Source organism: Silurus meridionalis, chromosome 22 (genome assembly GCF_014805685.1).
Source record: "Silurus meridionalis isolate SWU-2019-XX chromosome 22, ASM1480568v1, whole genome shotgun sequence".
NCBI lineage: Eukaryota > Metazoa > Chordata > Actinopteri > Siluriformes > Siluridae > Silurus > Silurus meridionalis.
Genome location: NC_060905.1, coordinates 16,081,340 through 16,097,174, shown reverse-complemented (window position 1 = coordinate 16,097,174; position 15,835 = coordinate 16,081,340). Strand labels below are relative to the sequence as shown.

Here is a 15,835-nt window from a genome sequence, read left to right as displayed (position 1 = left end):
AATCCAAACAGATAGTTTTTCCGGTTTTTCCACTGTCATTACTAGAGCAGCCCCTAAAGGCGAATCACTGACACTACACGCCATTTGTTTTTGCACACGAGACTGCACGCTGAACGGAGAGCGCTATATTAGATTTATTATTTAGAATGTATAAACTATATAATAATATTTTAAATGAAAATATTCGTATATATTTCCTTTCGCACATTTGCAATTATTCAGCACTGTTTTTTGTTTGATTTTTGTAATACATTTCAGTACTATTTTACAGAGTGTTTTTTTTGTTTTTATTTGATCCAGGATCCATCGGTTGATTAATCGCTTATCGGCAAGTGCGATCCAACCTAGCTATCAGTATCGGTCGAACTCTAGTTATTAACATAGCCTGATTATTTATTAGATTCACCCACCAACCATGGATTAAAAATGTCATTATGATAGTAATGATGCTCTTTTAATAGGTTATATCTCTTGAAATGCAATGCTCATTTGGCTTTTGGTTCGATGCAGAACAAAATAAACTAATCTAGCATTAGAAGGCAAAATACACACATTTAAAATCAGAACACAATCTCTGCAATAATTATGTGGCCTTTACAGGAAAGAGTTCGGGGACCCGTGCTCTAAAGTATGCTATGGAAGGAATTAATAGAAGGAGAATTCTTGAATTCTTTTCTCAACCTGAGAAAAACACATTTAAGATGGATGTTCAGACAAAAAATTAAGCAATTCAGAATTTCCAGAGGATTTTTTTATTTTCAAATAATTTCTTTTTCATGTTAAAAAAGCCCTGATAGACAGAACATGTTCTCCTTCATGTAGACCAACATAATGATGAACCGACATAGAGGATACAAAAAAAACAAACAAGAAAAACAATTTTTACCATCCCAAATCCAAACTCCATTGAAAGGTTAAAATCAAGAAAATGTTAGAAACCTGAATGATGATGCCACGGCTTTTCTCTTCCTCATGCTTCCCCATTATGTAATGAAATCAATATCAAAAGCGAATAAAAAAATCTGCTATATTTGTTTAGAACTACTTCAACAGCTACTTCAGCATGAGACACTTTGAACATGTTAAAATAATACAATTCATTATTTTTTTTTTTTTGGGACGCAGCTGTCCAGAAGACTGGATTTCTTCTCAAACATCTGTTCATCCGTATATAAGGATTTGAGATTTGATCAATGGCACAAGGTCTCTCGGAGCTCCGGTGTAAATCCACAGCTAAACGGTCTAACAACCACCTGTTTATCCGTGGACGTTTTATGGACATCTGTGGAGTATCTCAAAGGTCACTGGCTGGGCTGAATAAACAAACACTTCCTGAATATATTTACACATAATGTGTATACCTTAGCAATTTAATGCACATTATGCACATGCTGAGACTTTTTACATCTCAGACCAATTAAAATCTCTTCATAACTAGTTTAATAAATGGGGAAGTAATGTATAAAAGAGAACAAAAATAAAAGAAAAGGGTTTTTGAAGGTATAAGATCGCTGACTCTTATTGCTCATTTATTAACGCATATCTGATTGTTTTGCACAGGAGCCTAAACACAGGTTTCTATCTATACACTCCCACACCAAATATCATTGTGTTAATCTGTATTAATCCATCCAAATGTGTATACAGTGCACTTGGATTACCATGTTCCTTCATTACTTCAACCACGTTCACAGTGTCCTCCTAAAGCAGGTGTGTCCAATCTTGTCCACAATCTTTGCCCTTTGTGGAAAAGCTGGACCGACCCCTGTCCTAAAGCCCTCGATCTGAACTACAGAAATCTGAGGTGTTTAATTAAGCCAGCGTCCATTAGTAATCGAGAGAACATGGAGGATTTGGCACCATCAAGTGGTTGGTAATGTGCAGTGCAGCGGTGATGTAACCACCACTGCAGCCAGACGATGTGATGAATTGGCCTCCAATGTGACTTTTCGACACTGTCTACAGTAACGTCACTAAACATTGAGTAGCCAGGAGTGATCCTATTTTGTTTCCAGGGTCATAGATCTGGTATAGGATCATATAACAAGGTCATTATCTGCAAATATTTATATCTGTATTCAGATTTAAAGCTAAACAGGTAGAAATGCCACAACGTCCAGTATGTTAGAAACAAGCGCAAGCCGAGCTCAGAAACCCTGGGCAAGACACCAGTTTATTGGATCATGTTAAGGTTTGAATCGTGAGTTCAAATCCCAGAACAACCAAGCTTGACAATGATGGACCCTCAAGCAAGGCCCTTAACCCTCAATTGCTTAGCTGTACTGTATAACAGATTTGAGACTGTATGTCGCTCTGGATAAGAGCGTCTGCCAAATGGCATAAAAAAATTAATAAAAAAAAAAAAAAAAAAAAACCCATACAAGCACATTTGCACACTGAATTATAATTTTGCATAGCGAATCCGACAGCTGGATTTTAGGAGGTGTAAGGAAACTGAAAAACCCAAAGGAAACCCACATGAATACAGCAAAGAAATAAGTTCAGGATCAAACCGGCGACCGTGGAGCCGTGGGGCAGTGGATCAGCTGATTACTCTGAAAGCTTGAATTGTCCCAGGCTCTGTGTTGAACATATTGCATGTGAATCAGAGAGAATTTGGTTTAGTGAAAAATAAGATTAATTGCACCAAATAAAAAAAATAATCACTGATTCAAATTCAGATCTCATCCAAAATGAGAGATAAAAAAAAACAAGCTGGATGAGGCAGTGAACTCCAGGGATCATGAGTTTAAATCCCAGCCACACCCGGGCCCCTGAGCAAAGCCCGTAAACACATAGCTGCTTAGTTTTATGAATGAGAAGAAAATGTAGGTCACTCTGTATAAGGGCGTCCAATAAATGCCATAAATGCAAATGTCTACTGAAATCGATCCAAATCCACCAAAGCGGCAGCAGCTGAAAAGATTTTTTTTTTGAAAATAAATTAAAAATCAAGTTCAATTCCAAAAATCGATTAAGATGAAGATACAGAAGAAAGTCTTGTAGATCTGTCTGACTCCTGTTCGAGTGCTGGAGCTGTACATAAAGTGCTGTAAGACTTTTGTATTAAATTTATGTCCTCTCCTGGAAGAACCACTGCTGGTGGGCTGAACTGGTACACGGACGCAGAGCAGGACCGGGACTGTCATTGTCTACCTTCTGCACGGCCTCAACACACTTCTGAGTCTGGACGTGGTACAAGGTTCCATCCTGGTAAAGCAGAGGACATAGAGGATACCATTATTTCAGTTTTTTTAAGAGTTTTCTTAGCAAAAAAATTCTAAAAATAAAGATGCAAAAAAAATAAAAGATTTAAACTCAGATTACGGCAATGGATCTGAAGGACACGAGTTAAAATCTCAGCTCCACCAAGCTGCCACTAGAGGGCCCCTGAGAGATCGGATAGCTGCTCAGTTGTATGAATGAGTATGAATAAGATAGATGCAAGTTACTCTGGAAAAGGGTATAAAAAAAAAAAAAATGAAAACGTGAATTTGATCTTAATGGCTGCACTGAGAACAGAACCGAAAACCTCGAGAGCAAATGTTGAGGTAGTTAATAAACTGTAACATTAATGCGATTTTATAGAACCATTTCAATTCTCAATATAAAAGCTCAAACTTCTTTTATTTAGCTTTAATTCTTTCTATCAGAATAAAAGACGGCTTTTCCAAACACAAAACCTTAAAGAAAGTGTTCCAGTCGTCTTCTATACCTACAGGCAAATACTGAAAAACATCTCTGAGTAGCACAGTGCAGATGTGATACATCTGCATTTCCCTTTAACTTTGATGTTTCTTACACAGTGGCACAAGGAAATCAATTTTAGAACTAGGAGTTAGTGATCCTGGACGTCTGCAGTTGTTTGTCGAGTCCGTCCCCCAGACGGGACTCGATCGTGACTTCCGAACTGGTAATGACGCAAACAATTGCACAACTGTGTGATGTCTGTCAGTAATGATGAAATATCAAGAAAGATGAATCAGGCTTCACTGCACCTCCATCACTTCATGCTTTAAAAGAGCAGTAACACAACACGACGTCGCGTTGGACGATGGACAGGATTAGAAATGAGTTTATTAGAGGGACAGCGCATGTAGGACGTTTTGGAGACAAGGTGAGGGAGGCGAGATTGAGATGGTTTGGACATGTGCAAAGGAGGGACATGGGGTATATCAGTAGGAGAATGCTGTGGATGGAGCCACCAGGAAGGAGGAAATGAGGAAGACCAAAGAGGAGGTTTATGGATGTGGTGAGGGAAGACATGCAGGTAGTTGGGTTGAAAGAGGCAGATGTAGAGGACAGGGGGGTATGGAGAAGAATGATCCGCTGTGGCGACCCCTAATGGGAAAAGCCGAAAGAAGAAGATGATTTCAGGATGTATGATACGTGCTGCAAACTAGTTACAACAATAGACAATTGATTTTGTATGTAACGTATAGAAATAACATATATATAAAAAAATTATAATATAATATAATATAATATAATATAATATAATATAATATAATATAATATAATATAACCATGAGGACAACGTCAATATTTAAGCCTCCTAATGTGACTGGATTTGTTGGCATGTCTTCACATTCTAAGGGTAAATGTTTGTTTATTTTCTTGAAGTAAAACAATTTATCCGACACACCAGGATAAATACAGGCTGTTTGCTGCGCTTTTAAATGCGAAGCCCTGCAGGGTTAGCCGCCGGCACCTCGTTCCATCAGTTACGAAATAACAGGCCCGAATGTCATTGTTTTTGCGATTACTCTCTGAGACCACTCCAAGGCCTCGGGCCTTCTCAAACCCGAACATCAGTGCAATCCAGAGTCTCAGATTTGCTGGTATAAAGCCAGCGATGGTCTCCTAGAGCAGCGGCCCCCAACCTTTTATGCGCCATGGACCGGTTTAATGTCAGACAATATTTTCACGGACCGGCCTTTAAGATGTGGTGTATAAATACAACAATATAAAATGATATGTTGCATAAAATTATAATTTTTTTTAAATATAAAAATAAACGTGAATCCACAGTGTTGTTTTTTGTTCATTTTGCTCGCTTGGGGGTTTGAATTTAGCGGTAATGTATTATGTGTTAGCGGCTGGAGCCCCTTTAAGAAGGTAGTGGATGGAGGTAAGACATGTGACCGAGGCATCATGACATGCATCAAGAGTGAGTCATAGACAGATGTGGCGGAGAGAATCCGGTCATTTTCCAAAATAAAACCATTCAGAATCAGATAATAAATAAAACGAAAATAATCTAAGTTATGTATTCTTTATGTGCGGCCCGGTACTAATTGACCCACAGACCGGTCCATGGCCCGGGGGTTGGGGACCACTGTCCTAGAGCACTCTGGCTGGATTTCTCACAAGAGTTTACTTTGAGTTTCAAAACTACGCCAGATTGAGCGTGTTCCCGCAATGAGCGTCTTGTCATATTCCAGCAGATGTAAAGCTATTAATCAGCATACAGTCAGCAAAAAAAAAAAAATACGGACTGAGCGATGACTCTCACGGCAACGAGTTTGCTAACTATAGTCCCGAGTGCCTTTTCTAAATATTCACTGCAGTTTCAGAAATGCCAAGTTGCTCATTACTGTGACTGTATATAAATAATCAAACACCTGCCGAAGTTAATTCATAGGCCTCCTGCTGCTTTTCAACTTCTCATGATTTTTCTTTTCCCTTCATACCACAGCACTGACGGCGTGTGTCTTACTGCTCACCTCTCTGAGAATAAACTTCTGGTCCTCAGGGACAGTTTGCTGGGGCTTTCGGCACAGATTGATGCTGAGGAAGGTGGAGATGGGATCGGCTACGGCACAGCCTGCGGGCTCTCTCGTGTTGTAGCGGATCTCATTGTCGGAAGAGTACTCGAAAAACTAGCACACGTGCAAATAACAGAGGATAAAAAAGACAGCAGGAGGATTTACAGATGCACAATGTTAGAAAGGCAACGAAGAGAACAAAGAAAATGAAACACAAATGGAGATTTACAGTGGAAGGCAATTCTGCATAGGAATTGTTCAAATGCCTCCTACCTGGTTTTGGCCCATCCCGTGGCACTGATACAAAATGATCCTGTTGCCCGCCACGTTATGGTCACTGGGAGGATTGTAGTCGAAGCAATAGTTAATCATTCCTCGATTCTTTAGCTGGAAGTAAGATCAGAATGAGAAAATGGTAAAAGAAATAAGACCAGACTTAAACTGGAAGAGATACATCTTTAACACGGCAAAAAATATCTGTCTAATTATAAGAAATAAATAAATTTTTTAAGAATATACAGACTAGTAACAAGTCAAATGATCTGCCAGTGCAGCAATATAATTACACGCAAGATAAAAGGCTTTAGAAAATTAAATGTCTTAAAATGAGTGGTAAAAAACTTTAAATAAAAAACTAAAGCATTAATTCCAGTCAATTTGGTTTAATTAAAATAAAACTAGCTTATATTTTTATTTAAACAGTTTTGCTTTTCTTACATAGTATGAAAAAAATCACCAGAGCTACTAAACAAGAGAATTCTATAAAGTCTTAAAACGAGACGAAGCATGTCAACAATTATTTAATGAAATGAAGAAGGTCTTGTAACACACAATAGTTACCACACAAAAGCAAAGCAACTTGCTGCTTGTAAAAATATTTAAAATTATTCCAACATGAAACATTAATGAATGTATTAGATCATTACTGAACACTGAAAGATATTCAACATGAAAAACTTGAAACTAAAAACCATTAATCTTTGTATAAAGAACATTCCAAAATATAATAACCATACTGAATGTTTAGAAAAAGTGTAGTACTTAATACTGCAGACTTTTATAATTTGTTATTAGGTACTAAATAAATGTGTTGGTGTTGTTGGCACCTGGCAACCTTAAAACCAGTTATTGCAGCTAAAATAAAGTCTTAAACAAAACAGTATAATGTACATTTACAGCATTTGGCAGACGCCCTTATCCAGAGCGAATTACAACTAAGCAGGGGAAGGTTAAGGGCCTTGCTCAAGGGCCCAGCAGTGGCAGCTTGGTGGTGGTGGGATTTGAACTTGTGACCTTCTGATCCCAATTTCAATGCCTTAACCACTGAGCTCCCACCTCTATAATAATAGTATAATAATAGTTTAAAAAAAATACTAGGCCTTGATGTCTCTGATGGTAATGAAGCTCAATTTGCAGGTAAAATAACTAACCTTAAGCTTTACTAAGTACGGATAAAAAAAGTTATTTTAAAACAAGCATAATAATCTTACACAATCTGCTCTTGCATAGTAGTTTATTCTTAAAATAAGATCAAAAGATTTTATGGCTAGCAAATAAAATTGTGTCTTGACTATATGAGGAGTTTTTGCAGTGTTGGCCATTTTACCATTCCAAACATGCCAGGTTGATCTTGTGGGACATGGATGTCTGGATAGACGTTCTCTAGGAACCATTTGAAGTCCTTACAGCCAAGACGCATTCTAAGTTTCTTCCTCTCGGTCACATCGCCATAGGCCTCCTAGAAACAAGAATGAGTTCATGACGATGGTTAGTAGCTTTAATATGCAGAACATTCAATGGCTCTTGAAATGTGACTGTATACATGTTATATTAATAAAGTCTAACTTTACAGAAAGCATACTACATAGAAATAATACAGATTAGTGCAGGGAAACAGGACATTTTGGAACTAGGAGTTGGAGACCCTAGCGTGTCAGGAATCGTTTGGAACCAGTGCAACCTTGTCGTTAGTTATAATGGAGCAGTGTAGTGGTGCACAACGAGCGTTCACTGGAAAACTTTTATAAGAATAGTGATAGTGTGAGCAAAGAAAAGAAGTGTCGTGTCAAAGAAACGGCTTCAGCCGAAATTCCCTCATTGCAGATCTCTCGACTGCCTTATTATAACTAATGGCAAGGGGTTCAAACGATTTCTCACTGGTTCCAAACAATTGACGATGCCCCAGGGTTGCCAACAGAACACAGGTGAGGTGCGTTTTTTCGTTTCCGTTCGGAAATTTCATTGGTCTAATGTTATGTCGCTCAGTTTTTTGGCCTGGAGTTTGTGAAACCAGGAAAAACCCATGAAAAATTCAAAAAATTAGCCGCTTCGTTGTTTAAGCCACAGGGTTCAAAGCGTAGGAAAAAAGTAGCGGCTTATAGTCCGAAAAATACGGTAATTAAGCACCCCTTCAGAAAAAAGATGTCAGTTCCATTAACTCCTATTCAAGGTATGTGAATGGTGGATTTTGGAAATGTGGAAGTTTTGCATTACACTGCGATCCAAACATGAAGTTTGTTGACCTGTGAATTCTTTACACTTTAAAGCATAAAAAGAAGTCTATGTTCACAGCTTCAATCAATGAAAGGGTTCAGGGGGTTTGGGTTTAATGGTTGCAGTGTCTCTCCAGTAGGGAGAACTATCCAGCTAGTTCCTAACAGAAGATCTCTGCCTGCTTCTCTATACGTATATTGTAATTCAAAGTCCTTCTGGGTATCAGTGTGCCCTTGGGGTATAACATTTACTGCTTTGCTTGTTTTGGCGATCAGGTTGCAGTTGACCTCATACCTAGTGTTTGATAGGCTAGAGAACAAATACAAAGATTAGATAAAAATAAAATTCACACAACCAGACATAATAGTATTGTTGAGCTGCAGTTAGAGAGCTTGTTACATCTACTGGAACTGGAAATGGCCAGATCCCTGTTATAAATTCACCCACAGCTTGCAGCAGAGCAACAAAGGGAGTTTACTTGGTAATCAGTAATTCTGAGGAAATGCAGTAGATAATTGTGTTCTCAGATTCATGAATGCCATACTGAAGCATTTTTCACTACACCAACGTTGTCATTACTATGTTGTGCATCTCTTTATGAGGAGAGTTCAACTGATTCATCGGTTTTGCCAATTATTCAGCACCAGTAGTTCAATATCAGTTCATACCTAATTTTTCTGGGTTGTACAATATGAGAGTGGCCTCTAGTGGTGAATCTAATGCCACAAGCTGTTTGTTTTGACACGCAAGACTCTATGCTATATTATTTTATCAATTAAAATTGATCATTTATTAAATATATAACTATATTTATTAGCTTATTGCTAGAACTATAGATTATCTGCAAATATCTATACCGATAGTTTTTCCGGGTTGCTTTATACAGTATGAGAGCGGGCTCTAGAGGCGATTCACTGATGTCAACAGCTGATTACTGATGTCTTTTTTATTCATTTTTGATGTTACTTTTTTATTTATTTATTTGTATTTCATTTACCTCAATAAGTATCAGATAATCAATATATTCATATTAATTTCTTTTAATATCTTATGTTATATTCATGATTCAGTACTGTTTTTTATTTTGAAATTTTGTAATAAATTTCAGTACTATTTTGAAGCCTTCTGTTTGTTTCGTTTTATTCCACTGCCCAGTTTATCGGTTGCTTAATGGGTTTTCCAATCCAACCTAGCTATTGGTATTAGTAAAATCCACGATTGGGTAACCTCTTATTATAAGAGCTGAATTCTCTCCAAATGGGTGCAGTGGAAGCAGTGAATTTAAAGTTTAAAAAAAAAAATTATAATCAAACGCCACAAATTACACAATTGAAGATGTTGATTGAAACTCAAATACAAAACACAAAATACAAAATACAAACTGTCCATCACAGTCAGCAAGTATGCCACCACCTAAGTTTATATGGGATGAACAAATTCAAAATCATCAAAAAAAAAAAAAAAAAAAGACCAAACAGTATAAAAAAATCTGTTATTGTGCAGCTGTGAATTTGTTCTTTTCTGTTTCATTTCTGCTGTCGTAGCATTCTCAAAGAACACTAAACTGCTCCCAAAAGGTTACAGAGTCAAAAGTGTTTGTAAAGCTCATCCTCACAAAAAAAAGCTGAGCACTGTGTGGAAAATGATTTCTTTTGTGTATTAAGTGCAGAGGCAATTTTTTTTCCTGTCACTACAATGGAGAAATTTGCCATTACTGCAAAACACAATGTCACTAGCCACAAAAATAAAAGCAATTCACTCACAGAGGGATGCATGCCATAAAAACATAACAAGTACACCTGCTGAAAAGGCCAACTGTGTTAGTTTCTCCACACGGTTTTGTACACATCAGCCATTTCCATGAAGTAAAATAGATAAAGAATATACACTCATTTAAGCATTCTCATTCAGCATTGTGTATCCAACAAAGAAAGGTAGATTTAACAATATTTGGCTGCACAGGAATAGTTATAAATACCTAATCATGGCAGAATACAACGTGGGAACGCGTTGACGTCCTTTCTGAGATGCAAAAAAAAAAGCATTTACGGTGATAGAAACCAGCTTTTGTGTGTATGTTTTTTTTATTTAGGCACACAGCACCTTGCGCAAAAAAAAATTTAAATAAAAAATTCACAGATGTCTCTGCTGTTTGTGCACTGTCAGTATAATAATAATAATTACAATTATAGGTCAAAAAATTAATCGGTTTTGCAGATTAATCGGCACCGATTGTTGATTGCTGGATTGCAAACATCCATACAGATAGTTTTTCCAGGTTGCACTATACAGTACGAGAGCGGCCTCTAGAGGCAAATCACTGACACCACGTGTTGTTGTGTCTTTTTTTTATTAATTTTGGATGAAACTCTATTTATTTGGAGTGTTACTTTTTTGTTTCAGTTTGAATGCGTCTTTTATTTTCCTCAATATTTATTAATATAGCTAATATATTCATATTTATTTAATTTAGCACATTTTTATGATTCAGTACAGTGTTTTATATATATATATATATATATATATATATATATATATATATATATATATATATATATATATATATATATATATATATATTCTGTTTTGTTTCGTTTAGTTTTTTAAACTACAAAGAAAATAGGTAACAGAGAATTATTTAGTGCCGAATACAAATCAGCACATTTTTAATTGTATACTGTGCCAAGAAACACTGCGGGGAAAAATAGCAGGACCTGGGGTGTGTGATAAACACTGTTATTAGATGTGTGAATTTCATTCTCAGCCAGGGTCTATGTCTCAGACAGTAATGTGTTTTTTTTGGAGAAAAAAATAAATGTGTTTTGTGTGTATTGTGCCTACAGAGGCCTAAGACAAAGAATGATGACCAAAGAAAGCAAGGTTATGTAGGACCTCGTAGGTTAAACAGAGCTGTTTGTGCCGAGTGCGGTTTAGGAGATAAACAAAAATAACATTGTGTCGGCTCGCTGGTAAACGCTCAAGCAGACTCAAGAGAAAACATGAAGCAATAAGTCTTAACCTCACTTCCACTTTTGGACAATCAATGTGTGCTCTGGAAGTCTGATTACGGCAAGTGTATAAACAATGGCTTAAAAAACTCAGTTTTGTAAGCAATCTCTTCTAAATATTTAACAAAAACACGTACCAATATAGAATTTGGCAGATGCCCTTCAATTTCCTCATCCACGTTCACCTCATCCACTGAGCTATTACTATTCGTGGAGCATTTTATTACTGATCAGTCAACTGAACGATCAGTATAGCAGGTGCTAGATTTCTTCACACCACTGTCATGATAAAAAAAACTAAAAAAGTATGGAACAAAACAGCTTCAGCAGTTGAAGAGAGACACTGAAAAAGTGTCACAGGATTGAAAATTCTGCAACGTCAAAAATTTGCATTTTACTTACAATGCATATATTTAAAGATGGTGAACATTCAAACGGAAAGAAAGATCGTGGTGAAAACATACTTGTGGCGCAACACTACAATAAAGCAGTGGGGGTTGGGGGGGGGAGTAAAACATGACACGATTAGTGTAAGACATGACACAATTTCTACACCCATTTATACTGCTTATGAGAAGCCCAACATTTGTCTACGCCTATATGACAGAAAATTGATAAACATCTTGCAGGTCAACTTGAAAACCAGACAGGCAGCAATGTTTTTGCTCACACGTGACCAGTGACTCTTGCTTCCCTGTTGCCACCTGCATAGTCACACATGAAGTATAAACCAATACAGTAAATAATACTACCTCTATTTGCTGAAAAGGTTGTCTGAACTGTCTATAACCAAAACCATTAAATGTTGAATATATATATATATATATATATATATATATATATATATATATATATTCAACATTACTGGGATGTGAACTCACCACCCTCCGATGATATGTTCAGTATGAGTTACCACTTCTACTGAACATATCATCAGAGGGTGGTGAGTTCACATCCCAGTACCATCAACCTGTCACTACTAGGCCCTGAACTGCTCGGCACGGGCGTCTGTCAAATTCTGCAATCGTACGTATTAATGGCATATATTTAGAATTTATTTTTTTTAAATCAGAGATCGCTTACAAAACTGAGATATCAAAGTGTTTTTTTGTACTTTTTTTTATTTATACACTTGCTTTGATCAGACCTCCAGAGCACACATCGATTGTCCAAAAGTACATGGAGTGAGATTTAAGCTTTAAAGAAGATTTAAGAGGAAAGCATTAAAATAAAAGGTGCCTGGATATGCATTATGAAGATCCTGCCATGAAGCTAATTGTTCTATATTTTGGTTATTTCTTTTTTTTCATTTAGAATATTCCACAGGAAAGTTGTGATTTTCTTGCATATCCCTTGGTAAAGAGAAAGCAGAATCCCCAGAATACCGTAAAAAAAAAAAAAATGCTGAACCCGACAATGGCATGTACTAACAGACTAATCAGCCAGGACAATTTTAACACACACACAGTGGCACTTCATCAGCGCTTGGATATGAAAAGGAATTTGTGGTTTTGTCTTCATCCTGTAAGACTTCAGAGGGCGAAGCAGCTCGAGGCACGGGAGCTTGTTCAGGTGAATGTGTATGCTCAGCACACATCTCTGCCACCTCAGACACTGTGGAGTGCTGAGCTATGGGCCACAGAGGAGCACTGCAGGAGCCGAATTGCGGGCGACAGCTGTTGGAAGCAGAACCCGGTCGAACCTATTTAGCAGGGCTGAGTAGTGATGGATGACTTCCCCTACTGATGAGAAAATGATTCATCAGACTGCAATGGCCAAACAACCAGCTGGGTGCCCTGGGTACCATAAAACCAGATGCGTAATGATTCAGAATTGCAACTGGGCCTTGTTTATTTTGTGTGGGGTTTTTTTTAAAGTAGTTCACTACAAACTAACTGTATTTACACTGTATCAAATAAACACGTAATAGCGCATCACACAGTGAAACTTTTTTTTTTTTTACCTAATTGCGAAGTTTAGCACCAAAATTGTACTTGTCATAGTGAAGGTTGTGTCCCAGAGAAACTAAAAGTTTAAGTAAAGTAGAAATGGAGGTACCAGTCCGAATCTAAGCACCAGTACTACATCTGATTCAGATTTTCAAACGTTACTGTCTGTCTAATGCTTTGAACAATGAACATTGTCTTAAAGCAGCTTTACGCGATAAAGCGGTTATTTCTTTTTTTTTATATTTTATTTAGAATACTTTACTGATCCCACAGGGAATCCCAGCGATGTTAGGAAGCTGGGGCCAGAGCACAGGGTCAGCTATGATACAGAACAAAGGGAGGGTTAAGGGCCTTAATCCAGGGCCCCATGAGTTGCAGCTTGGCGATACTGGGACTTGAACCGCCGACCTTCCGGTAAATAACCCATTTAGAGCTTTAACCCCTGAGCTACCACTTTTCCTTAATATAAACATTCCTTATCTCCTTACAGCTTTAACATACATGAAATCAGACATCAACGTTAGTTTCATGCCACATCAACCTACAAGCCCTGCACACCCACCCCAGCTTTGCATTATATCTGTAAAAAAAAAAACATGGCTGGTGTCTTATTTATCTTGAGTGCATCAGTTTTCCTTGCACAACATTCTCTGTGCTTAAGAGGAACAGAGCGCAAAGACAGACTGACACTAATCAAGGACAAATAAAAGACACTGTAATCGTATACTGAGCTCTGAGAATGTCACCTCAGACACCGCAGTGAACTCGGTAAAGTCTGTCACTCAATATGTTCACAGCTTGTGTGAATACGTGTGTGGCTAAGCCAGGCATCTGTATCTTATTTCTCAAAGCCCTGGTAATCAATCAGGGTCTGTTTACGCTGTTGTTGAGCAACCATTCGCAAGACCCGAACGTGATAAATGGATCTGGAAGAAAAACAAAGCGATAAGGAGAAGTACAGGATGACAGGAAGGACAGCGAGCGTACCAGGCGAGCGTGGGGGTTTCTGTGGTAGTACAGCTCCTTGTAGTTGTCCATCCAGACTTCTGCGGCCCGCACACTGTTGGCCAGAGCTTTGCTCCGAGAATAGGGAGCCTTTTTAGGAAAGACATGGCCAACATGGGAACAGGGATGGACCTCTAAACTCCCTCCACACTGCCAGATCTGGGAAAATAAAAAGGACAAAGAAGGACTTAGTCTCGTGCACAATACAGCCAGGGCTCGTTCTGGAATTTTCCCACCTGTGATGAATAAACTGATACAAAGACATTAGAAAAATTAGCATAACCCAATATATAGTACACCAAATAGTCCAAATTACGAGTTAATGTACAAATGTCTTAGGGACATGCAAAAGAAATAATGCTAGGTTTCTACAATTATTCAAATAATATGCTAAATATATACTAAAAATAAAGAACAGTGAATAGTGATTTTGCATATTACTAGATGTCTTTTCTGAGATGAAGTGTTTTGGTTTTAGGTTTTGAGTTTTTCCAAATTAAATATCGAACACACTAAAAAATCAGTGTACTATATTTGTAATTCAGCAGTCACTATCTGTTAAGTTCCCACCGAGGCCTTCAGTGGTGTTCTGCCTGAATCAATCTACCTCTTAATACCATCATTATGATGCCACTGCTATAGAAAACATCGAAATTATATTATTATAGAGAAATGCAATATAACAGAGCATTGCATCAAAGAAAAGAATCCCCCACACAGTGAGAATGAATGATTAATGATTAAGGATTACTGAAGCAAGAAACCCAATGAACACAATTCAACAAGTCTCCTTTCACTGTAGCCACAGCCGCAACACCAGCATACATCATCTCTAGCAGAAGCATCGATATTAACCTTATAAAATGACACCGGGTTTTCCGGGGTATTTAAAATGAAGGTGTGTTTTGTACGATTATACGGGAAAGAAAACAAAAAAATTATAAATGGTTCATGGAAAAGCTTTTTTTCATGGAAAAGACATTTCCTCATGATTTTCAGCTTTTCTTGAAAAGTCAGTTTTGTAAATGTAAGTGTATCTGTGACCAAATCAAGTTCCTTCTCTTCTGTCTGCCATTGTGGAATGAAAAACAGCTATTTAATCCACACAAATACAGTATATTTGAGCTCACGCAGTTTGCCACAGATGTGGTATGCGAGCTCTGACTAGTGTTCTCTCTGACAATCCAATCAAAGGTCGTGAAAATGCCAACATTATTGTCACCAACTCAAAATCTGATTGGTTAAACAACCTTAAAGCCTTTAAACAACATGCACTTCACACTACAGGTGCCTTCACTGCTGATTCTGAAGGTCTCGTGACAGATTTGGACAACACGTGATGCTCTGAGGGTCTGCCACTGTAATTTAGTAATATGAGATGATCAGACAGGGGTGTGTACTTTTGGAAGACACTGCATGTCAGGCGGTCAGCAACTTGTAAATGACTGTAATCACTGTAATTGGTTATTGTTATAACAGCATAATGGCACTTATTCTTAAATAGTCAGTGCATCATGACAGCTGGAGTTGGAAATGGCAATTGGAATGCAATTGGAATGACAAAAAGTGAAAAGAAATGAATAAATAAAGCATTAAATTACCCTGAATGAGA

General features: G+C 37.5%; 1 protein-coding gene across 1 annotated transcript in view; it reads right to left on the bottom strand.

The window, feature by feature from the left end:
- Window positions 1–729: 729 nt before the first annotated feature.
- galnt12 (UDP-N-acetyl-alpha-D-galactosamine:polypeptide N-acetylgalactosaminyltransferase 12) overlaps window positions 730–15,835 on the bottom strand; it is a 21,880-nt gene continuing 6,774 nt past the window's right edge. Inside the window, exons 5-10 of the mRNA XM_046835223.1 lie at window positions 15,825–15,835; window positions 14,206–14,382; window positions 7,375–7,506; window positions 6,042–6,155; window positions 5,727–5,882; window positions 730–3,210 (exon numbers count right to left, since the gene is read on the bottom strand). The exon at window positions 15,825–15,835 is cut by the window's right edge and continues 107 nt beyond it. Of these exons, the coding sequence (XP_046691179.1) occupies window positions 3,073–3,210; window positions 5,727–5,882; window positions 6,042–6,155; window positions 7,375–7,506; window positions 14,206–14,382; window positions 15,825–15,835 (728 nt within the window). The 3' untranslated portion in view covers window positions 730–3,072. The remainder of the gene's footprint in view (window positions 3,211–5,726; window positions 5,883–6,041; window positions 6,156–7,374; window positions 7,507–14,205; window positions 14,383–15,824) is intronic.